The sequence below is a fragment of the Phocoena phocoena genome, chromosome 12 (genome assembly GCF_963924675.1).
Source record: "Phocoena phocoena chromosome 12, mPhoPho1.1, whole genome shotgun sequence".
NCBI lineage: Eukaryota > Metazoa > Chordata > Mammalia > Artiodactyla > Phocoenidae > Phocoena > Phocoena phocoena.
In genome coordinates this window covers 7,864,709-7,890,062 of record NC_089230.1, presented here as the reverse complement: position 1 = coordinate 7,890,062, position 25,354 = coordinate 7,864,709, and the positions used below count along the sequence as shown (strand labels likewise).

Below are 25,354 nucleotides of genomic sequence, written 5' to 3'. Positions count from 1 at the left end.
GGGCTGAACGCGCGATACTCTGGTCACCCCACTTTTCACTGACTCCAAAAACATTAAATTCAAAAAAGACAACCTTATCCCCCCCAAAACAAAAACGTCAAGACAGAAACGACAACACCGGGGGGTTCAGATAAACGTCTGAACGGCTGGCGGGCTGCGCGCCTGTGAGTCCCAACTCCACAGTCCCGCCCCCTGCCCGGCCCAGCTCCGCCCTCGCGTCTGCGCACCGGCGCCCGCGGAGGCGGTGGGCGGGGCGCTCTGAGGCTCCGCCCCCAGAGCAGCATGTCAGAGGCGGGGCTGGATCTTGCTCACTAGCCGGCTGCACTGGGCCAGCCGTAGCTCGAGAGGCAGTAGTGCGGCAGGATGAGTGCAGACTCAGACCCCGTGGTTATCGTCTCGGCAGCGCGGACCATCATAGGTGAGCGGTCGGCGGACCCGGCATGGGGTTTGAGGCGCGAGCTCGGCCCAGCCCGGCCCGGTCACGGGGACCCCCGGGACCTCCGGGACCCTCGGCACCCGGCGCCTCGCGCCTTCCTTGGCCCGCCTGCCTTCCCCGCCCCCTCGTCGCGCGGTGAGGTCCACTCCACTCCGAGTGTTCTGATTGGATTCTTGGGTAGGGCCACTGCGCCTCCCGGCTCTCCCATTGGCTGGGGAGACCCCTGATTGGCCAGCCTCAGGAGACGCCACCTCAGCCCTGTGGCCTCAGGGGCGGGGCCACTGGGTGGTGGGTGCCGGGGCGTTGGGCAGAGGTCGCGTTAGTCAAAGGAGGATTACAGAGAATTGCCCAAATGTCCTTAGTGTTGTATAGATTTCAAAGGCCCTGGACTCGCGGGAGTGTGGACCCCTCTTGTTAGGAAAGCGTGGGCCGCGCCCATCCGCTCGGATTTGGGGAGTGGATGTGTAGGTTTCTCGCGGGTCCGCGGCTTCCCCGCACGGCCTGGGGGCCGCCTCCCCGGGGTTCGGCTGCTGCAAGGCACCCACGCTCCTCTCTGTGCCCAGACGAGATGCGGTGGGCGCCTGCGCAGGGGGAAAGCACCGGGCCGCCGGTCCCCCGCCGCCCTGGGCGCGCTCTCCATCGCCCTCGCCTTCCCTTCTGTTCTAGGCTCCTTCAATGGTGCCTTATCCACCGTTCCTGTCCATGACCTGGGCTCAACTGTCATCAGAGAGGTCCTGAAAAGGGCCAGTGTGGCTCCCGAAGAGGTATCAGAGGTCATATTTGGACACGTTTTGGCAGCAGGTAACTCCACAGTGACCCCAGCAGAGAGGTCAGGTTGTTGGAAGCAGCCCATTAACACTCCCCTCCCCCGGCCCCCCACCAACACTCAGAAGCTTGTTTTCTTGCCTCCGTAAATTCGCTTACGGAGTTCCCTCGGTTGGAATACCTCCTGTCGCCCCTCTGTCAAGCCCCAACAGTAGCTTCTCTCCGGCTTAACACTAAGCGTCTTTAATATACTTTTCCTACATTATCCTAGATCACCGTCCTCCACTGCCTTTTCTTTCTTTAGAAGCAGGGTCAGCCTGACACATGGGAGAGTATGCAGGGCCTTCCGTATTTCCCTAAAGTGTCACACATTCAATAACAATGTATTGAGTTCCTCTGTGCCCTGCACTGTGCTAGGTGCTGGGGATAGAGCTCCAACACAGGTGAGTCCTTGCCCGCATAGGGCTCACTTCCGAGCCGCCAAGGTGTGTTGCTGCCAGACTGCCAGACGGGCGCATCACCCCTGGAGGGCTGGCGTAGGTGAATCACCAGTGTCCCAGCTCTCTTCTCATTCCCACTAGGTTCACAGGCCCACGACCACTGACAATTCCTAGTTATTCTTAACTAGTATCACGCTCACTCAGTAGCATAAATTCTAATTACTCCTAGTGATAGTTGCTCCCGCTCACTTCCGGCCACCTTTTGTCCTTACCTTATCTGAGACCAGGCCCGTTTTTCTGTGCATTTACTTTGTAGTTTTGTAGTTCCTCTTCCTAATTCTCCTTTCTCACCTTGTCCTTTTGGGCAGCCTTAAAGTCGAAGCACGCCACTTTCTCCTGACTCTCCAGGGCTTTAAAGCATATGAGTAACTTTACTGGTGGCCCAAAGGTGGCTGCCTTTGGGCCACTCCCTCCTTTCTTCTTCCCAGACCCACGACTTAGACTTACTCTGTTGCCATAGGGTCCTCCACTCCTGGTTTCTGTTTTCTCTTCCATATCTCACCTCACCCCACCTCTCACCTGTGTGGTATCTCCATACAATTAGAATAAAAATAATAGCTGTGTTTATTGAGGGCCTGCTAAGTGCTGGGCCTTTAAAAACCCTGTGTTTAGTGCTTTCATTAATCCTCTCAGGAAGTCTATTGGATCATATTCTCTCCATTTTACGAACGAGTAAATGGAAGTTTGAGAGATTGAGTAACTTATCCAGGATCACAACCCACATCTGTCCTACCTCCTACGCAGGTACCCTCCAGGGTCCTGTAACTAATGTTTACTGAGCACCTGCTGCGCTCCAGGCACTGTTCTATCAGCTGGGGATAAAGTGTTCATATCAGATAGGAATCCTCAGTCTCATGGACCTCACTTTCTGCTAAATGCTAGACCGTTAGTTAATTATGTCCAGCACTACTCTAAGTGCCTGAAGATGGGGATTATGAATAAATACATAAAATTTTTATAAAGGAGTTATTTACCTAAATACAGATGTAATTCACTGTAGCTTAAAAAGCAGGAACCTTAAATAATATTAATGTCTTCTTTATTAACTAGTATCCTATGAATTTAATTCAGAGAACATTTATTTATTCGTTTATTTATTTTTGGCTGCGTTGGGTCTTCGTTGCTGCGCGCGGGCTTTCTCTAGTCACGGCGAGCGGGGGCTACTCTTCGTTGCGGTGCGTGGGCTTCTCATTGCGATGGTTCCTCTTGTTGCGGAGCATGGGCTTAGTTGCTCCGCGGCATGTGGGATCTTCCCAGACCAGGGCTCAAACCCGTGTCCCCTGCACTGGCAGGCGGATTCTTAACCACTGCGCCACCAGGGAAGTCCCCGAGAACATTTTGATACTGTTTTTTAAATAATTTTTCCTGGGACTTCCCTGGTGGTCCAGTGGCTGAGACTCCGCACTCCCAGTGCAGGGGGCATGGGTTTGATCCCTGGTCAGGGAACTAGATCCCACATGCCGCAACTAAAGATCCCGCATACCATAATGAAGATCCCACGTGCCGCAACTAAGACCCGACACAGCCAAATAAATAAATAAATATTTTAAAATAATAATAATTTTTCCTGCGTCTATTTTCAATCTCAAACTTTAGGCTCCCAGCCTAACCCCAGATTAATAACACCGTGATGAATATAATCCCTAAGTTTTTCTCAGTGACCCATTTGCTAGTTCTTTTCCAACAAACTCACTGAGGAGAGGTGTTCGGTATGGGTATACCTGAAATTTGCAATAGAGCGGCCACTGTATAAACACTGACCTGTTGATAACAGATAATGGTGACTGAAGATATTTGAAACTTTCCACTCCACCCCCTTCTCTGCCAACTTAAGTATGTGATGTATTTCTCCCCATTCCCTGAAGGAAGTGCCCACAGCTGAATTATAGAAAGGTATTGTCAGTTCTGATTTTGTACATATCTCGTTACGTAACCAGTTAATCATGGTGTGATGGATATTAAGCAAGGAAAGAAGTGCTTCTTAGCAGAGTTTCCTCTTTTAAGTAACCCTCTTATCTGCCCAGGTGTCTTAAGCCATGATCAAGGAAGCAAATAACCGTAGTTAGAAACAGAAATAATGCCCCAGTTCTGCCCTCTGTTTATAAGGGAGTGTGTGCTTATTCATGCCCTAGAGAAAGATCAGGAAGACAGTTCCTTCTTACAGTATTAATAACTTCTTTGTGGAGAAGAAAGCCTATGTTCATAAATTTTTTAATTTTTTGTTTCACTTTATTTTTTGGCACATGGCACGTGGGATCTTAGTTCCCCGACCAGGGATCGAACCTGCGCCCCCTGCATTGGAAGCACAGAGTCTCAACCACTGGACCTCCAGGGAAGCCCCGAAAGCTTACATTAATAAAATATCTGTAGAACAGCACAAGATAATATGTATTGAAGGGTCAGACTGGGATGGGTGTGAGGTCCACACAGGTCTTTGCCTCTGCCAGGAACTTGACTTGGCTTGGCTGGGAAGTGGCAAGAGACCCAGTTGGCAATCTCCTGATTTTGCATTCACCTTCATCCCAACATTTTATCTTTCTCTTTGATTGCTGGGAGGCCTCTCTGTTCCTTCCTCCAGGTTGTGGGCAGAATCCTGTTCGAAAAGCCAGTGTGGGTGCCGGAATCCCCTACTCTGTTCCAGCATGGAGCTGCCAAATGATCTGTGGGTCAGGCCTAAAAGCCGTGTGCCTTGCAGCCCAGTCCATAGTGGTAGGAGACTCCAACATTGTGGTCGCGGGAGGCATGGAAAACATGAGCAAGGTAAGGCCTCTGAAGAGATGGCTCTCGCTGACCTCTCACTGATAAACTCTCGTCCACTGCCATAGCAGGGTAGACCAATGGTATCAGAGCTGGAACCAAACAGGGAACAAGTAAAAAACGCATTGAACCTTGATCCCTGCCTGATTATTAATTATTCTTCAAATTGGATGGGAAATCCAGGTTGAAGAAAAAGCCTATCAACCAGTGTGACTGGAGCAGAATATATTTTTTTCTAAAATGTTACTGGGGCTTCCCTGGTGGCACAGTGGTTGAGAATCTGCCTGCCAATGCAGGGGACACGGGTTCGAGCCCTGGTTCAGGAAGATCCCACATGCCACGGAGCAGCTAAGCCCGTGCACCACAACTACCAAGCCTGTGCTCTAGAGCCCATGAGCCACAACTACAGAGCCCACGAGCCACAACTACAGAGCCCATGCACCACAACTATGGAAGCCCACGCACCGCAACGAAGAGTAGCCCACTTGCCGCAACTAGAGAAAGCCCGCACACAGCAATGAAGACCCAATGTGGCCAAAAGTAAATAAATAAATAAAATTAAGTGTTACTGAAGCGTAAAATATTTTCTGAATTAAACCTGTAACATTAGTCAGTTGATATACTTCGCTTTAAATTTCTTTCTCATTGTGAGTAAAAGTTGAAAACAGATGATGCCACTTACCTTCCTGCACAGGACAAGGAATATTCCAGGGACCACATTTTGTTGACCTTCGGTAAGTATAGAATATGGAAAAGAGGACCACTGAGTAGTGCCTTTCTCCAGTAGGCTTGCCAGGTGGGATTGGTTTCACCAAGTTCCATCCCTCAAATCGGCACAGTGGTGAAAAGGGAAAAATATATCCCCTGCTTCCTGCAGGAGTTCAGGGTCTCACCTGGGGATCCCGCAGGCAGAGGTCAACTCAGCCCCACATTTGCGGAGGCTCTGGAGGAGGCAGGGTGAAAGTAGCAAACATAATCGGAGTGATTCTGATGGGACCGTACTAATAGCTGTGCTTTTAAACACGCAGACATAACAGACCTTAGTCTTGGTATTATTCCCAGTTTACAGGTAAGGAAACTGAGGCCCAGAGCCTGGACTCCAATAGAGATCTTCTGACTTTCCATTCTATGACAGCTGCTATCGAGTTGGTAGGAGTTAAGAGGATCCCCTACTGAGAAATCTCCCCTCATCAGTTAATTAAGTAACCTGATTGTTCTCCCTGTAGGCATTATGTGTCCCATCAAAGTAAGTAACACATTGTTCCCATCACTTAAGCCCTTTGATGAGCTCTTCATTCAATAGGTAACTAGTTGCTTCTTTGGAAAGAATAAAGAGCTTTTTAAGGAAATAGGACACAGAATGCGTAGGTTTGTTTGACAGAAGACTGGAAATGGGTGGGGAGGAGAGCAATGGGTCTCCAGGAGTAGGAAGGGTGGAGTAGCCTGTTGATTCCAGGGGTCTTCAGGCCCTGGGCCCTGGGTGGGGAGGAACATGGACTGGAACAGGGGAGAAGGGTCACAAGGGGGACTAGGTGAAGACTGAGGAATCACTGGAGAGCTGTTTTGGGTTTTTTTAAACATATTTATTTTTGGCTGCATTGGGTCTTCGTTGCTGCGCGCGGGCTTTCTCTAGTTGTGGCGAGCAGGGGCTACTTTTCGTTGAAGTGCATGGGCTTCTCACTGCAGTGGCTTCTTTTGTTGCAGAGCACGGGCTCTAGGCGTGCAGGCTTCAGTAGTTGGCACGCGGGCTCAGTAGTTGTGGCGCACGGGCTTAGTTGCTCCGTGGCATGTGGGATCTTCCTGGATCAGGGCTTGAACCTGTGTCCCCTGCATTGGCAGGTGGATTCTCAACCACTGCGCCACCAGGGAAGTCCCACTGGATAGTTTTGAGTGGGATCCTAAGGAGAGGACTAGTTACAACCAAGCCTAATCTATTGGTATTTGTTGTTTTCAGGCTCCTCACTTGGTTCACTTGAGGACAGGAGTCCGGATGGGGGATACACCACTAACTGACAGTATGCTCTGTGATGGGCTGATAGATGCATTTCACAACTATCACATGGGCATTACAGGTAAGGCAAACATGGCTGAAAACATACTAACTGTAAAAAGTTTAAAAAAGATCCTATAATAATCGGCTTTGCAGGTGCTTTCCTCTTTCAGGGCAGGGACTGTGTCCTAATCATTTTGTATCCCTGATGACAGGGATAGTTCCCATTTGATGAAGCGAAGTGGGGACGTATTCCCTCTGTCCTTTGTGACTCCTTGATTGTCAGGGAATGTTAGTAGTGGGAGGTGCCTCAGAGTTCTTCTGGATCAAACTCTCACTTTACCATATGACAGAACAGAGCTCACAAATAGTGGCTTTGTGGCAAAGGCAACATCAGAGATAAACTAGTACTTCTGGTACCTAACTCTGTCTTTGTTGCACTACGCAGTCAGGTCTTCATCCGTCTAGAAGGCTCCTGTGGTCTAGGTGTACTGGCAAAGCAACTGGAAGATCAAAAGAACTCCTGTCTTTACTGCATATAAATGTAAAACTTAAGAACATTTTAAGTTTTGAGTTAAAGAAACCAACCCTGAGAGGTTAAGTATCTTGCTCAGATGCCTGGCAGCGGCTCTGGTTCTGCGAAAAGAATTCTTGTGAAAAAGATAAGGAGGGGAAGGGTGAGGTTCCAGGCAGAGGGAACAGTGTGTGTGAGTGCCTGGAAGGGAGGGAGGGCTTGGAGAAGCGGGGACAATGAGAAGTTCAGGGCGTCTCTGTCGCTGTGGGACTGACAGCTGCAGCAGAGATGGCTGGGCACCGCGGGCAATGTGTGCTGTACTAGGGCCTAACGTGTCAGTTTCTCAAAGTGCCATAGTCCAAGCTAACTGCCTCAACATCACCAGAGATGGTCATTAAAAATTTAGCTCCCCAGCCCTTTCCGAGGTGTCATGGACTGAATTGTGTTCTTCCAAAATTCCTATGTTGAAACCCTAACCCCCAGGACCTCAGAATGTGACCTGTACTTGGAGGTGGGGCCTTTTAAGGGGTAATTAAGTTGAAATGAGGCTTTTAGCCTGGGCCCTAATTCAATCTGACTCGTATCCTTATCAAAAGAGGAAGAAATACCAGAGATGTGGGCACAGAAGACCATGTGAAGATATAGTGAGAAAGCTTCCAAGGAGAGGGCCCTCAGGAGAAAACAAGGCTGCCGGTGCCTTGATCTTGGGCGCCTACCCTCCTGAATTGTGGGAAAATAAATTTCCCTTGCTTAAAAAGAAAAGATAATGGCTCAGGCCATGATGTAGTAATTAGTAAAGACTAGACCTCCTACTATAAACAAGTATAAGACTGGTCAGAATATATCAACCGTTTTCAAACGGCCAACAATCATGCAAAACTGAGCTTCTTAAAAGAAGGGAAAGGCCCACTATAACTAGATTTCTACCTGGGGCTGCTTTCCTAACTTTTTATCTGGGGAAAAGTGGCTTCAAAGAACTGGAGAGGTAGAGATCAGAGTCTGGGGCTGCTCAGATGGCTTAGTTTGTGGGGCAGAGCACTGGAGAGAAGAGGAGGCGCTCCAGAAATCTGCGTAAGGCTCCCCTTAAGGCTTTGGCCAAATGTTTAGCTACGGATGTTCAGGGCAACGCTCTACAAGGCCTAGTAGAAGCAACTTCTAGGAAAATGAATGGAGATTTTTTTTTTTTTTTTTTGGCTGCTCAGCGTGGCATGCAGGATCTTAGTTCCCCGACCAGGGATTGAACCCATGCCCCCTGCAGTGGAAGCCTGGAGTCTTAACCACTGGACCACCAGGGAAGTCCCTGAATGGAGATTTTAGATTGCTGGGGGACACAGCAATGTAAACCAACAACAGTAGAGACTTTACTGAACCCACTGGACACTCCATTGGCATCTAAGAAAGGCCACAGTTTAGGGTAGGGCCCAGGGTAAGGGCTACTCTAGACCCAAACTAATTATCTTAGAAACAAATTTCAAACAAGTTTCTGTTGCGCTTCAGATACTGTGTTTTTACAAATTGAACGTTTGTGGCTACCCTGTGTCAAGCAAGTCTGTCAGTGCCATTTTTCCAACAGCATTTGCTCACCTCAGGTCTCTGGGTCACATTTTGGTAATTTTTGCAATATTTTCAAGTTTTTCATTTTTATATTTGTTATGGTGATATGAAAAGCCTGGACCTAGAATACCCAAAACAATTTTGACAAAGCAGGAAACAGAAAGGTCTTTGATCTTTGATGTTACTGCTGGAACTTGCTGAAGGCTCAGATGGTGGTGAGCATTTTTTAGCGGTCAGGTCTTTTTAATTAAGGCGTGTGCATTAAGATATGGTGCTATTGCACACATAATACACCACACGAACTTTACAGTGTAGAAATATGGTGGATGCTACTTTAATCGAGTGAGCAAACCTAACATCACCTGAGATAAACTCCCACTTGTATCCTGATAAGATTCAGTGAGGGACTTCCCTCGTGGTGCAGTGGTTAAGAATCCCCCTGCCAATGCAGGGGACATCGGTTCGAGCCCTGGTCCGGGAAGATCCCATATGCCACGGATCAACTAAGCCCGTGCGCCACCACTATTGAGCTTGCGCTCTAGAACCCGTAAGCCACAACTACTGAGCCCTCGTGCCACAACTACTGAAGCCCGTGTGCCTGGAGCCTGTGCTCTGCAACAAAGAGAGGCCACCACAGTTAGAAGCCCGCGCATCCCAATGAAGAGTAGCCCCCGCTCGCCGCAACTAGAGAAAGCCCCCGCGCAGCAACAAAGACCCAACACAGCCATAAATAAATAAATAAATGATTCAGTGAGAAGATAGTATATAATCATCATTCAGTGCTTTCACACATAATCTAATCTTGAGGAAACATGAGTCAAACAAACCCAAATTGGTGACATCTGACAAAAGAACTGGCCCCTGGCCTTCAGAAATATCAAGGTTAAGAAACACAGAGACAGGGACTTCCCTGGTGGTCCAGTGGTTGGGACTCCTCGCTTCCAGTGCGGGGTGCGGGATCCATCCCTGGTGGGGGAACTAAGATTCCCACATGCTGTGTGGCCAAAAATATAATAATAAAAATAAAAACATGGTTTCCTAGAACTACTGAGCCTCACATAGCACATCATAAACTTAAAAAAAAACAAAAAACAAGGATAGTCTAAGGAGGTGTTCCAAATAAAAAGAAACTAAAGAGATGGACAGTGAAATGCAGTGCGTGATCCTGGATTGGATGTTACTGGACTGAACAAATAATTAGCTCTAAAGGGCATCATTGGGTCAATAGGTGAAACTTGAATATGGACTAAGAATTAGATAACAGTATTTTATCACTGTTAAATTTCCTGATTTTGGTAGCTGTGGTTGTGTAAGAAAATGGCCTTTGTGGGGGTGAAATATACAGTGAAATTAAAATTTAGAGATATAGGGGCATGGTGTCTACAGCCTTCCATCAAATGGTTCAGAGTGATAAAGCAAATGGGGCAAAAAAGATGAACGACTGGTGGAGCCACATAGATGAAACTTCCCGAAGTGATTTTATAGAAAGGAAAAGAGAAGGAAGGAAGCAAAGGAAATGGCTCCTTAAGAATCACTGCAACGTTTCCACATTCAGTGGGAGGCAAGATTGCCGCAGAGCACTGTCTCAGTCCACCAGCGAGCCTGCCATTGTTGGGCCTCAGTGCTTGTTTAAAGGTGAAAAACTTGAGCTACCAAAAGCCATTTCCTAAAAATGTTTGGTTTTTGCTTTATTTTTTTTCTTTCACAGCTGAAAATGTAGCCAACAAATGGCAAGTGAGTAGAGAAGATCAGGACAAGGTTGCAGTTGTGTCCCAGAACAGGACAGAAAGCGCACAGAAAGCTGGCCATTTTGACAAAGAGATTGTACCAGTTTTTGTGTCTTCTAAAAAAGGTGGGTGTATAAGTCATAAAGGTGTTTTTATATATATAAATTTACTTACTTATATTTTTGGCTACGTTGGGTCTTTGTTGCTGCGCACGGGCTTTCTCTAGTTGCGGCGATCGGGGGCTACTCTTCGTTGCGGTGCGCAGGCTTCTCATTGTGGTGGCTTCTCTCATTGTGGAGCACGGGCTCTAGGCACGCGGGCTTCAGTAGTTGTGGCTCGCAGGCTCTAGACCACAGGCTCAGTAGTTGCGGCAGGCGAACTTCAGTAGTTGTGGCACATGGGCTCAGTAGTCATGGCTCACGGGCTCTAGAGCTCAGGCTCAGTAGTTGTGGCGCACGGGTTTAGTTGCTCCGTGGCATGTGGGATCTTCCCGGACCAAGGCTCGAACCCGTGTTTCCTGCATTGGCAGGGGGATTCTTAACCACTGCGCCACCAAGGAAGCCCAGTCATAATGGTTTAAACATCAACGGGGCTATTTATAAGTAAATTATTAATATTCAAAAGAATAACATATAGGAATGTTTATACATCGTACCTCAGTTGTCTTTCAGGTTGCAAAGATATATTCAGGATAGATCTGAATGTGAGGTAGGGAAGAAGACATGGGAGGCTGTGTCAGCATCCAGACACTTTTCGCCCAGGGTCTCCACGTGGCTGTGTAGATGGAGCGTTTTAGGAGAAATTGGAGAAAGCAGCCGACCTTTCTACGCCTACAGGCTCAATCTCCTCCGAAGCAAATGCCCATTACTTCCTGTTGCTTCTGTGTGTTTCATATTTGAGGGTGGATCTTCTGGGGTCACTTAGCTATTCTCTAATATGGAACGCTCTAGTCAAGTTCCGTTACTGATGACTGACATCGATTATGCCCAGCCTTTATGAGACTGGCTTTGACACCCTAGATCCAGTCAGTTGTAACCAGCCAAGACCTATATACCCCAAATCTTAGCAACCTTTTAAGCAAAGAAGTCCCTGTAACTGCCTTCCTCAGAAAGGGCTTTCTGGATATGGAAAACATGTCTTTACAGTAATTTGTACTAGTGTGTACTTTCCTATTGGAATAAAAGTATTTTATAATAAACCTTTTCTTCCAAATGTGAATCCTTCTATATCATGTCTGAGGAACTACTAATCTTGGATAACGACTTTCCCTTTTCTCAGGTCTTACTGAAGTTAAAACAGATGAGTTTCCTCGCCATGGGAGCAACATGGAAGCCATGTCTAAGCTAAAGCCTTGCTTCCTTACAAATGGAACAGGAACCGTCACCCCAGCTAATGCTTCAGGTTAGATTTTCTGAAGGGCAGTTGTGGGAGTATTATCTTCTGCTAGGTCTACTAAGTTAATACCTTTTTAATTTCATTTCATCAATTATTTATATACAAATTACTCTAAAACCTTGTTTTCGTTGCTTTAGGAGAAAATGTAGTTTTGATCATGTTTCTTCATGTTTAGATTTATGACTTAACCTGTACAACATACTGAAAAATGGATTTGGTTTCCTCGCAGTATCCTAACGAGACACACAAGTGAAAAGGCAAATTAAGGAACTCCAGATTTTATCTACCACCTCTGTCCTTTTCCAAAACCTGGAACTCCCATTACCCCCTATGAGGTCTGGGATATTTCTTCCATTTCTTTTCATTAATCTCCCCCCCCCCACTGCTTTAATCTTTCCGCTCTTTATCCCATTGGAATGTTCTGTGGTCTGTTATATCATCTTGTCAAAAGGTATTAACTTAACCCATGTCTTCAGGTGTTGGAGAAAGTAGACACAGGTATGTAACTTAGTGAGCAATGTTTTGGAAATTAAGACATTCATATTTTACAGGAATAAATGATGGTGCTGCAGCCGTGGTTCTTATGAAGAAGTCAGAAGCTGATAACCGTGGGCTTACACCCCTGGCACAGATAGTTTCCTGGTCACAAGCAGGTGTGGAGCCTTCCATTATGGGAATAGGACCAATTCCAGCAATAAAGCAAGCTGTGAGTTTAATTTACAATGTTAGCACCTGTCCTTTTTGTTGCTAAAGCCTCTTTGGGACCAGACCAGTAACTTGTAAATGTTTATTAACTTCTACCTCCTTCAAACCTTCGCTCAGATCCTTCCCACTCCAAAATGCCGAGACTGAGCTTGATTTTACTTTCATATTTATTCCTATCAGGCTTCATTTGCATTGTCTCAAAAGGAGACATCCTCCCATTAGCCTTAAATGAGCTTATTCACTTAATTATATCTATAGTGTTCTTTCCCTTCCACGAAGAGCAGCCAGCATTTGGATCATCTGCTTTATAAGGCAACTAGTTCTGCCCTATAACCTCACGTCCACGTGTTAAGTGGTTCAAATTTGAAGACAGTATAGAATTTCCAAGGGGTGTTTTATCCTTAAACCTTTTAGAATTGGTGTCACCAAGGCAAAATGTGTTACCACTTGGAACTCAAAGTGGCATTTTCAAGAGATCCTTCAATATCACACAGTATATTCTGCTTCTACACCTACAACGAAGAATGGTTCCACTTGAGTTTTTAGACCTCTCTTCCATTAACCTTTCCTTTAGGTTGCAAAAGCAGGTTGGTCGCTGGAGGATGTTGACGTATTTGAAATCAATGAAGCCTTTGCAGCCGTGTCTGTTGCGATAGCTAAAGAACTTGGATTAAACCCAGAGAAGGTAAACCTGAGCACGCAGTCCTGACGAGAGCTTGCAAATGAACATTCACAATGCGATCTTAATACTGTAAACAGCAAAACACAGGATGTGTCCCAGGTACTGGCCATACAGTAAGGGGTGGGTGCTAGGTAAGCTCCCGTTGGGCTTGCGAGTTCACTTATTTTATTGCTTCCTAAGGCAAAAAAACTTGTGTGCATTAGTTCACTTCCCACAGGAAGAGGGTATTTTCAGTCTTAAACTAAGGTAGTCGGAATGGATGTCACAAGGGTACAAATCACTTCCTAAGCAACTTGAACTAAGAACTGAATTTGAAAGGGCAGTTAACCGGTATGACATTAAGAGGAAAAAGACAAGTTTGGGATTCTAACTTTATGTCCAGAGAACAACAAATGATACAAATCTTATGTACCCCTTAGGTCAACACTGAAGGAGGAGCTATAGCCCTGGGCCATCCTCTCGGAGCATCTGGCTGCCGGATTCTTGTTACCCTGTTGCACACGATGGAGCGCAAGGGTGGACATCGTGGGGTCGCTGCCCTGTGCATTGGGGGTGGGATGGGAATAGCGATGTGTGTTCTGAGAGGATGAAACTGCTTAACCTTTAATTATGCTTAAACTAAACGTGAACCTCATTTTCTTTTTAAACTAATAAAATACTAAGTGAAATCAGAGGACCAAAGTGAGGATGGAAACTATCTCCCACTTCATAAGAATCCCAAGACTTGACAGCTTTTTGCACTTTAATGTGTAATACTCGAGGTACAACAAGATAAATGCATCTAACATTGTCATAAATAAAAGACATCAGTCATCAAGGGCTCCAGAGTGAACAGCATCTTCGTAACCTCCATGCTTATCATCTTTGCTTTCTGGGTGTAATTTAATAAGATCATCAATTCGAAGAATGGTAATTGCAGCTTCAGTTGCAAATTTCAAACTTTTAACTTTAACTATGGTTGGTTCAAACACCCCTGCTTGTTTGTTGTCTCGGGGTTTACCATTGACCAAGTCAAGACCAATCCTGCAATTTAGAAAAAAACCTATTAAATGGCCTCTTTCATAGTTCACACCCATCCTATTCCACTCCTTTAAAAGTTGACTAGGGGGACTTCCCTGGTGGTCCAGTGGTTAAGACTCCATATTCCCAATGCAGGGGGCCTGGGTTCAATCCCTGGCCAGGGAACTAGATCCCACACATCACAAATAAGAGCCCGCCTGCTGCAACTGAAGATCCTATACGTCGCAACTAAGGCCCAGCGCAGCCAAATAAATATTTAAAAAGTAGTCTCATTAGTGCCAGCTACTCCATTCAAATGTTAACCTTGGGAAACGCTGGGACCTTATAGTAGATCCCTGTAAGTCTAAAGTAACTGATTATGGATAAACAAATTCAGCACTGAAAGAGGTGTAGAAAGCCTAGATGGTAGTAAAGAAATTGTTTCTAAACATCATTTAATATCTTAAAAGGAGGTTGCTTAAGAACAGGTGTGGACTACCCAAAAATAATTTCCTCTCTGGAACCTTCCTACTGTAGGTAAATGACTCTACCCACAGCAGCAGGGAAAGGTGAGGAATCCGATTTGATAACTAAGACACACCAATGCTAATAATCACTAGTCATCATCCTTCGTGAGTTTAAAACAAAAACCAAACTACCATATATGATATACAGATGACAATGAAAAATGTTAAGTATGCTTACCATTTTAGATTTTTGCGTTCTGGGTTAACCTGAGCCTCATTATGAAAAGCTCTTAATTTTGCAACCAGATCTATGGAGTCCTGGGCAGCATTAACGGCCAGAGTATTGGGAATAACAAGAAGAGATCTTGCGAACTCGGCAATAGCAAGCTGCTCCCGGGAGCCCTGAGAACAAAGACAATGAGGTGTCTTCACAGGAGGAAGAAAATTAACACCCACAGCGGCAGCTAAGGTCGCAGAAGAGACGTATTCATGTGAACAAAGTGCCGTGCCCTTCCAGAAATGAAAACGGGCTTCCAGATGTTCTTACCATGCTGGTTGCGTAGTTTTCGAGGTATATGGACAGGGCCGCTTCTACGGCGCCGCCACCAGGAACCACAGATTTCGACTCCAAAACTCTCTTCACCACACAAAGCGCATCATGTAAAGAGCGCTCCATCTCGTCACACATGAAATCATTTGCGCCGCGTAAGATGACCGACGCAGAGGTACGAGCCTTAGTGCTATTTCAAAAACAGGGAAATTCTCAAATCAATGCTTTAATAAATCCGTGCAGAAATTCAATCTAAGTGCCTTGATTAAATCCTGCTTACACAGGACATTTAGACACGGAAGCAATGTCTAGACCATGGAGAAGAGATGAAATGGTTACTTCACCTCAATTTACAATGGCCCAACATTATTTTATCCCATGCGTATAACTGCTTATATCACTGAAAGACTATATAGCAGCAAATAAATGGGAAGGTGACCTATTTTCACTCATTAATAAATAAAATCTGTAGAGCTTTATAATTTAGAAAGTAGCTCTTACTTTTTAATCAAGATCAGTTCATCATCGCAAATTCTCTCCTGTACCACCTCTTCTGCTTGTCCCAACATTGAAGCTTCAAAAGTTTCTTCACCTTCCAAATTGGCCAGGGTCGACAGAATAGTTGCTATTAAAGTAATTACAAAGATCTGTAAACACTGTTCTTCCATGAATATTTTCAAATCCTGCCTTAGATTCAGACACATGTATTGATGACAGAGGTGTCATATAAAGGTAAGGTTAGGGTTTACATTTAAGCATCAGGCAACCAACTGTCCTTTTATCCTAAGATGGAACCATGTCACTTTGAGGTGGAGGAAGTAAAAGAACTTACCCAGTTACAGAAAAACACGCCTCTACACACATATTTGTAGCACAAAGCATTAAGGGAGTAAAAAGTAAAAACTGTTACGTTTCTGGAGCTGCTTATTGTTAACATCCAATGTAAAGGGACACGGTCCTGGGTAGTAACAGTATCCGAGAGCCGGCAGGAGACTCACCTCCGGAAGCTTTAGCAACGCGTTTAAGGTCCCTTTTTAAAACTCTTCGAACTGCCATAGCACCAGTCTCCACAAAATACTTCAGACACATGTCGTCAATTCCACCAGTGGTTAGAATAACATTGGCACCAGTTGCCAGGATCTTCTGGATTCGCTCCTTGGTGATATCTGATTCTCTACAAAGATAAATATTTGAGTAGTAACCTAAAGTTATCTGCTGTGTTTTTTATGTTAAATACAGCTCAAACTTCCGTTAAGTATTTTTCACAAATAATTGCAGATTAAATTATATTAACTAGGGACTTCCCTGGTGGCACAGTGGTTAAGAATCCGCTTGCCAATGCAGGGGACACGGGTTCGAGCCCTGGTCTGGGAAGATCCCACATGCCGCGGAGCAACTAAACCCGTGCGCCACAACTACTGAGCCTGCGCTCTAGAGCCCGCGAGCCGCAACTACTGAAGCCTGTGCACCTAGAGCCCGCACTCTGCAACAAGAGAAGCCACCACAATAAGAAGCCCGCGCGTCGCAACGAAAAGTAGCCCCTGCTTGCCGCAACTAGAGAAAGCCCGCGCACAGCAACAAACACCCAATGCAGCCAAAAAAAAAAAAAAATTTATTCTCTCCCTTCTATGACCAGAATTTAAATCGGTCCAATTTACAGAAAAGGGATTAAAAACCACCAGTTAGGGCTTCCCTGGCGGCACAGTGGTTGAGAGTCCGCCTGCCAATGCAGGGGACGCGGGTTCGTGCCCCGGTCCGGGAAGATCCCACATGCCGCGGAGCGGCTGGGCCCGTGAGCCATGGCCACTGAGCCTGCGCATCCGGAGCCTGTGCTCCGCAACGGGAGAGGCCACAACAGTGAGAGGCCCGCGTACCACAAAAAAAAAAAAAAAAAAAACCACCAGTTAGCTCTCCCCCACCCCAATTTGAGCTCTTAAACAAGAACTGTGGTTAGAAAGGAAGCAGCATCCCTGCCTTCAAGGCTCTGGGACAACCAAACTCCAGGGCTAATGTTACTTAGTGCAGTACAGAGACTACAAGTGCATGAGAGCCATGCATCCAGCCTGGCAGGTGGGACAAGGAAAGCTAAAGGTCTGGAGTTAATACAGGGGTCCAGAGTTGAAACTGCAGGTGGGATCAAAAAATGAAGAAACTTGTAGGTTCTTGTTAGTCTTGTAGGGATGTTAGTGTGAACTGAGAAGTTGTTTAATATTTTTAAGTGAAAGTAACGTTATCAATCTGTGTTTTCAAAAGATGAAGGAATGAAGACAACAAGGTGATAACTGGAGGTGAATCTATCTGAGAATATATGGCCTGAGCAGATAAGTCAAAGTTTATGGCTTGGGTAACTGGGAGGTTCAGCCACTGACTCCTGGAGTGAAATAAATGCTAACAGGTTGGGCTGCAAGATGACAGAGTTCCTGTTTCAACAAGATGAGTCTGAAGCCCCTGGGATACTCGGGTGAAACTGCCAGAAGGAAATGGAAATCCCAAACTACGGGAAACATGCACAGATGTGAAAAACAGCCAATATAGAGACGGCTGAAGCCAGTTTACTCATTCAAAGAATAGTAGAGGAGATCAAAGGATCTTAGTGAAATGAGTTAAAGGTGAACCTCAAAATAAAACTCTGTATAGGGGCTTCCCTGGTGGCGCAGTGGTTGAGAATCTGCCTGCTAATGTTGGGGACACGGGTTCGAGCCCTGGTCTGGGAAGATCCCACATGCCGCGGAGCAACTAGGCCTGTGAGCCACAACTACTGAGCCTGTGCGTCTGGAGCCTGTGCTCCGCAACGAGAGAGGCCGCGGCAGGGAGAGGCCCACGCACCGCGATGAAGAGCGGCCCCCACTTGCCACAACTAGAGAAAGCCCTCGCACAGAAACGAAGACCCAACACAGCCAAAAATAAAAAAATTAATTAATTAAAAAGAAGGCTCAACATTTAAAAAAAAAAAAAAAAACTCTGTATATACACTAAACAAATACTGCACGTCAAACATGACACTAAGGATGGGGGCTACAAAGCAAAGGAAATCATTCAGCCTCTACCTTCACAGAGCTTACAATTGCAGACACAGAAATATAGTTACAAACTGTGCTTAAGCCCCAGGAAGACAAAGTATAGGAGCTCACAGCAGAGAATAATTCAGATTGAGGGGGAAAGAAAAGATTCTTTGAGATTTATCAACTAAAAAATAAACTAAAAAATTAACCAGTCAAAACAAGTAGGCACGGGCTTCCCTGGTCGTGCAGTGGTTGAGAGTCCGCCTGCCGATGCAGGGGACACGGGTTCGTGCCCTGGTCCGGGAAGATCCCACATGTTGCAGAGCGGCTGGGCCCGTGAGCCATGGCCGCTGAGCCTGCGCGTCTGGAGCCTGTGCTCCGCAGCGGGAGAGGCCACAACAGTGAGAGGCCCACGTACCGCCAAAAAAAAAAAAAAAAAAAAAAAACACCTATCCTAGAGTGAAGGGAAGCCTGCAAAAGGTTCTGGCCTTGCAAGCAACGAGATCCACTTGGCTGCTGTGAGGAGAATAGCCTGGGCGGGAACAAGACTGAAACCAAGACGACCAGCTTGGGTGCCTCTCCAATAGTCTGGGCAAGAAAATGGAAATGGAAAAGTAGGTGAATTTGAGATTTAATTTATAGATAGAAATCAAGTGGTCTTGATGACAGATGAAAAAGGGAAAGAGTATTAAGTAAAAAGGAGTTACAGACATTTCCCAGTCTTCTGCCTGAATAGAGGGGTCCCTAACTAAAATGGCAAAGAGCAGATCTGGGGGTATCATCACAAGTTCAGTTTTAGACATAATGACTTGGAGATGCTTAAGAAGCATTCAATCAATTAAAGCTCAGAGAAATAGATTTGGGAGTCTCCAGCACAGAGACGCTGGCCACCCAAGCACAGGAATACAGACGAGGTAGTATCACAAAACTGCTCCATCCTCGGGAAGTCTTTCAAGCAGTCAAAGGCTTGAAAAAGGTCAAGTGGAAATTGAACATGTCTAATGAATTTCACAGCCGTGATCACTAGTGACCTGAGCAAGAGGTCCTCCAGTGGAGAACACAGTTGAAAAGGGTGTGAGAAATAAAACACCAGGAAGGTTTTTGTGTAAATCACTCGTGACATCTGGCTATGAAGAACTGAGGAAGGACAGAGTAATTGGAACACGTGGGGGCACAAGAGGCTTTTATTTAGGGATAAGAGAGGTACAAGTGGAATCCAGAAAGGAAAGAAGAGTAGAATTAGCAGTTGAAGATGCAGTTGAGAAAGAATAATAGAGGAAACAAGACTCTAAAAGCAGAAGGCGACAGGCTCTGAATACTTATTCTAGAGGGGCTGACCTCTGATGGAAAGAGTACACATGCAAATAGATGTAAGAGTACATCTTGGGACTTCCCTGGTGGTCCAGCAATTAAGACTTCGTGCTTCCACAGCAGGGGATGCGATCCCTGGTTGGGGAACTAAGATCCCATCTGCCGCATGGTTCGGCCAAAAAACAAGGGAAAAAAAAGGGAGTATCTCTTCCCGACTAGCTCTCTAGCATGCCAGTCAATAGATATGGACGTATGAACTACCTGGTACCTGGCAGAATCAACACTATACTGTTTGGTTCTTGTACCACTTGAGGAAATACACTCCTGGATGTATCTTCAAGCCTTAATATCAATATACTCATAAAACCAAAATTCCATAGAATGTTGATTTTCATGTATCACCCAAATCTCTCTTAAATCATCACCATGTTTTCTAATTTTCCAAGCAGTTTGGGTAAAATATAGTTTGACTTCAGTTAAAACTTTGGTTAAAAACGTTAATATTTAAAGTCCTCCAAGACACTCACTTGAAAACAAAAAAACTACTTGCCTAATCATCACACCCTGCTACCTATTAGACCTACCGCTCATTCTTCTTAGTTTACTGTCACCTGCTCTAAAAAAGGGTACTTTACAAACACCCCCTGTCCAAGGTCAAAAATGAATCTCTCAACATACCTCTGTCTAATCTGGTCCAGTTTTTCAGGGTCTGTAATAACCACTTGTACACCAAGCTTCATTTTTGTTTTCTGCAGGCTGAAGTCAAGGCAAGCAATTTTTGCATTCACTATTCTCTTGGGCATGCCTAAAATTGAACATAACGTTAAGTACCTTTACAGTAACTATAACATTGTTACCTTTTATAAAACACACCTATCCTTAGAGATCTGCAGAGATTTTAAATTGTTGTATGTAAACGAATTTAGATTTTATTACTTTTACCCTTAGAAACACTTAAATGGCATTAAACACACGTGTTTTCTTTTAATTTGCATTTTTCTTAAGTTATATGTAATTAAATTACAGAAGAGGAATTGGCAACATTATGGACCATTTCCTTTTTCTCTGGGCTTCACTAAAGAACAGTAAATGCACATCCTGGATAGTTCACCTGAAAATGTAGTTATACAGTCCACAAACAGCTAACTTTATCCTTTAGTATTCTCGTTACATGACCAAATCAAACCATAAGTCTTACCCTGGGATCCCACCACACAGTTGAGTGCATAGCCATTGATGAGCATACTCTCCATCTGACTTCTCCCATGGGCTTTCAGAATATTAATGGAATTGACTGGATAGCGAGGCTGGCCTCTGACATCCGTGTATTTAACAGCAAGTACAGCGTCTACCACCATATTAGCAAAGAAATCTCCACTTCTAAGCCAACAGTTAAGGAGAACAAGAGACTCGGGATGGACAGCGGGTACACATGAAAATCAAGGGTAATTCAAAGGCACTTCCTTTTAGCAATCTCATCAAAGAAACAACCATTATATACGCCACCAAAATGTTAGAGTACTATTTATCACTGTCTGCATACTACTTTTACACATACTTTTTATTACTTTTCCCCCTAAGAAAGAAGGGAACAGGCAATTTCAATACAGCATCATCTGGCAGAAAAACTAACACAGCGTCTTACTTTTAAAAAAGCCTACACTTTACTGGACTATCACAAGGATACATTCCAATGATTTTGGAAGACATCGATGTCTTAGCAGCGTTGATCAGGCAATCCTTTCCAAGTTCATCAGTGTTAATAATTAAATTCTCACTGATATAACGCACTGCTTCCCTGTTTGAAGTGTGGGGAAGAAAACATAAATTCATTACTCAAAATTTTTGCTTTATCATTGTGTCAGGATGTCAGAGGCATCAATTTTCTGTTCAGCCATTTCATATAGGAGGAGGACACAAATAATCCTCCCTCTTCAGATCACGGCAATTTTAATCTATCCCATAAGCATAGCCACTATATCTATTATTAGGAGATAACGTGGTAGTCAAATGGGAAGAAAAGGATACTGGCCCAACTTCCTACTTCAAATGTTTACTTAAATGCTAAAATACAACTTTTTCAAAGTAAGATTTAGTCATTAATTGAAACATTTAAAGAACAGACTGTTGGCAACTACTACATTAAATAATACATAAAATTTTCTCTGAATGTAAACAATCTTACTTGCAAGCAAGTCGATAGCCACTAATAACTGATGTGGGATGAATTTTCTGTTTGACAAGTTCATCTGCATTTTTTAGAAGTTCTGCTGCAATAATAACCTGCAGAGAAAACATCCATTACTCTCACAATAGCCTGACATTCATTACGTGCAACACATATGTACAAACAACACTAACACACATCAGATATTAAGAACCAGAATGGTAACAGTGGTGAAATGCATAACTGCTTATTAGAAACCAGAAAAAAGACACCCCTACACGGTATTGTATACGCAAATAGCTAAAGCCCGATAAGAGTCAGTACAACAATAGGAAACACATCCATTACTCTTCAAGATGACGTGGTCAACATAAGCTAAATGAAGAGCCCGACCACTCAGATTATCTGTACTATTTATTTATTTATTTGGCTGTGCACGGCTTGCAGGATATTAGTTCCCCAACCAGGGATTGAACCCAGGCCCTCGGCAGTGAAAGTGCGGAGTCCTAACCACTGAACCGCCAGGGAATTCTTGATCTGTACTATTTTACGTTATTATTTTAAAAATCATCCTTCTAAGTACACCAAAAATTATTTTTTAATTAAAAAAAATTTTGAGAAAATTTAGTCTGCATCTTTTGGGGGAAATTATAGTTATATTTTAAAAACTATGTTATCATAAACAAGTTACTTAACAAAGACCATTATCATTATTTTAGAAGAGGTAGATTTCATTCTTCCATGGCTTAAAGTTTAATCTAGAAACAACCATCTTCTACCACAAACCACTGCTTGTTTCTTTACAGCAAATTATTATTTGCTCCTCACCAAATAATAGTGTTTCTACTACATCAGGGTGCTGGGTGATCTTCAAGGAGTTTAAATCATGTTACTGATCGTGTTTACAAACTTTCTCAAACTCCCATTTGAACTCATGAGATCACTTGTCAGCCTTTAAAATATAAGAACATGTTGTTTTTAAAAAACTGGTAAGGTTTTAGGAATTCCTGGGCCTCAGGCTGTGAGGGGAGGAGAAAAAAAAGACACTTTTTTTTCCTTTAAAAAGAAACCATTAAAAAAAATTCTGCGTGATGCATGAATAATAGCTGAGAAAAAATTCGTAAAACTCGCAAAAACATTTAAAGTGAGGATTATATTAAATTATCTCTTAAGTTTCTTTTCTACTTGAATTGTACAAACTAGCTATAACCACAAGTCTTCAAATTTTGTTTCTGAACCACTACCCCCAAAACAAATGACCTACCTCTGGCTTCACTTTCTGAAAGTTTGATTTTAAAAGGTATACTAGTATTTAGCCATTAGTCCATTAGTCTTTACCTACCACGGAGGTAGTTCCGTCTCCCACTTCTTTGTCTTGCAGGTCAGCAAGCTCGCAAAGAACTCTGGCTGCAGGGTGTTCCACCTCCAGTAACTTCAGGATGGTCGCACCATCATTAGTAATGGTTACATCCTAAGAAATTTCCCGGGAAAGAAAAACTGACATAACCACCCACAGAAACAGAATATCCCCTAAGTTAGAACAACCCCATTATGATACATTCACCTTCGGTATACCTTTCAACACTAACATCCTGATAAAAACAAAGAATTTACAAAGCAAGGTGTTTACGAACCATTTTTTTCCTTTAAAGCGACTAACACAATATTTAGATATACTTACACCAATATCATCCACTAACATTTTATCCAAGCCAACTGGACCAAGAGAACTTTTCACAATATTGGCAATCGAAGCTGCAGCCATGACTGCAGAAATGAAAGAAAGAAATGAAATTAGAAAATCCTTGATTCCAAGGACAATCATTTCAGCCTAAAAAAAGTAAGTGACATGAAACAGCCTCTGAAATTTTCAAATCTACAAATCCGTCCCAATTTGAAAATTAGCTATTAAAAGTCTAATACGGGGAGGGTAGTGGGCTAGTAACACACAGTCTGAATTCAACCGCCAAGGGGACGCCAAGTGTTGTAGAGAGTACCCACTTTATTGTCTCATAAAATTAAAACATAATCTACTCTTCGACATTTCAGATTCTGCCACTCCACACAGAACAGAAATACATACGTATCAGCCTTTTCCTTCAGACTCTGGCAGGTTTAAGAAAAAAAAAGTTCTATTAAAATTAACAAGACTTTGTGAATCAAAAAAGCGGTAATCCAAAGGTTCTGACTATACTTCAAATTCGTTCATGACAAAAATAGGAATCTATCAAATGACAGTACGAGGGACTGGCATTCGTGACTTCTGAAGTGTAAACCATCTCAACAATGCTTTAAGCGGTTAAAATCTACTAGATAAAATGTTTTATCTTTTAACATTCAACAAAAACTTCGTCAGCTAGCTTTGTTACAAGAAGTGGTCAGCGACAGGTGGGGTACGGACTGAATCTGCAGGGGGACCACGGGCAAGTCGTCTTGAAGAGTGGCCGATGGCCATGCGCCCCTCAGTAAAACGAGCCGTTAAAGCCAGTTCTTCCTGGTGAATGGCCCTAAAAGGAGACCCAGAGATTGCGGTGGACACCCTTCCTGATTACCATCAAGACAAAAGGGCGCAGGGCACCCGGCCCTCTGGGACTCGAGGAGCGGCGGCACGTGTCGGGGCGCGCCTCGCCAGCCTCAGGACCGCAGCATCCGGGCAGCTCTAGTTAAAACCGCGCTGCGCCCTCGGGAATGCCGCGCTCCGGGAAGAGGGCGCTGCCGCCCCGAAGCGCCAAGACCCGCCGCGGGTCGGAGACGCCGCCCGTGCCACCCGGGGAGCCCTTCCTGGGGAGAGAAAGGAAGAGGCGTGAGCACCGCAGCCACGGCCCCAGCGAGGCAGGAGAGGGTGGCGCACCGCCGCGGGCCCGCCGCAGGCCTCGCCCGCCCTTACCGTTCTGGGAGCGGATCGCCTCCCCAGTGCTGCGGTCCCCGAACACGGACAAGGGCCCCTCCATCTTCGCGGCAGGGCACACGTCGAGTTTCACTCACACCGCGGGCAGCAAGCGTCTTGTTCCTGGGCCGGGCGGCGGCCACAGCAGCGGCGACTGCGTGGAACTGGCCTGAGCTACGCCGCGGGAGCTGCTGGGAATTCCACTCCACCCCGCTCCCTGGCCGGGCCGCGGGGCAGGGCGGGAAAGAAAAATGGGGAGGAGGGTGGAGAATCGTGAACGCGCAGGAAGTGAGGACCCTGAAGGGGGCGGATCCAGCACTTTCGCTCATTTAGAGAGCGAATGAGAAGGGCGCGAAGGTAGGAGGGCGGAAGTCAGTATCTCGGACCGCTGGAGGAAGGGGGCGCCGGGCCGAAGTTTTCCCTACTACGCACAAGTTGCGCGTGCGCGTTTGCACATTCTAGTGCCTTCTAGAAAAGGTGGTCGGTAGGGCGGAGTTCTGTGACGAACGGCGTGGGGGGCTAGGGCCGTGTAAGTTAGAGCCGGGGTTCTGAGCGAGTTTTAATTGGAGGTGTATAAATCGGCGTTCTTGTTTAACTTAAATGTATGAGCTAGCTAGGAGAGTACGCAAGTAGCAGGCTTTGTTCCCGGGTTCACGGGTATAAGCTTCATTGGTCATGTGGGAAAGCGACAACCACCCTTTCTGAAAACTGCATCTCGCGCTGCCCTGTCCTCCCAGAGCCCAAATGGCCTGTCCGTGTGTGTCTGCGTGCGTCTGTGTCCAACAATGATCGATCTGTGCTTTGCAACTCGAGGGCCCAAATGACGCAACGAAATGCAGGCACGATGAGCTCGGCCCGATTTAACGGACCGTGAGCCAACCACCAAGCGCGTTGCTGCGAGGTGGTTGGTTGAATCCGGCGCCTGCGTGCGCCCCAGCGTAAGCGC

General features: G+C 45.3%; 2 protein-coding genes and 2 non-coding genes across 4 annotated transcripts; 1 reads left to right on the top strand and 3 right to left on the bottom strand.

The window, feature by feature from the left end:
- The first annotated feature begins 313 nt into the window (after positions 1-313).
- On the top strand, positions 314-13,843 carry ACAT2 (acetyl-CoA acetyltransferase 2). The gene is made up of 9 exons (XM_065888477.1): positions 314-418; positions 1,103-1,237; positions 4,280-4,461; positions 6,413-6,530; positions 10,225-10,368; positions 11,522-11,644; positions 12,190-12,344; positions 12,918-13,028; positions 13,445-13,843. The coding sequence occupies exons 1-9, from the start codon at positions 364-366 to the stop codon at positions 13,613-13,615; spliced, it is 1,194 nt and encodes a 397-aa protein (XP_065744549.1). The 5' UTR covers positions 314-363; the 3' UTR covers positions 13,616-13,843.
- Positions 13,754-24,656, bottom strand: TCP1 (t-complex 1). Its single transcript, XM_065888476.1, has 12 exons — positions 24,409-24,656; positions 23,203-23,288; positions 22,864-22,992; positions 21,540-21,637; positions 21,042-21,152; positions 20,553-20,734; positions 20,033-20,159; positions 16,040-16,215; positions 15,543-15,666; positions 15,039-15,231; positions 14,730-14,893; positions 13,754-14,048 (listed from the first exon to the last, which is right to left on the bottom strand). The coding sequence occupies exons 1-12, from the start codon at positions 24,470-24,472 to the stop codon at positions 13,832-13,834; spliced, it is 1,671 nt and encodes a 556-aa protein (XP_065744548.1). The 5' UTR covers positions 24,473-24,656; the 3' UTR covers positions 13,754-13,831.
- On the bottom strand, positions 15,344-15,475 carry LOC136132398 (small nucleolar RNA SNORA20). The gene has a single exon (XR_010656474.1). It is a non-coding gene; the product is annotated as a small nucleolar RNA SNORA20 (small nucleolar RNA).
- On the bottom strand, positions 21,235-21,372 carry LOC136132400 (small nucleolar RNA SNORA29). Its single transcript, XR_010656476.1, has one exon. It is a non-coding gene; the product is annotated as a small nucleolar RNA SNORA29 (small nucleolar RNA).
- Positions 24,657-25,354: the final 698 nt, after the last annotated feature.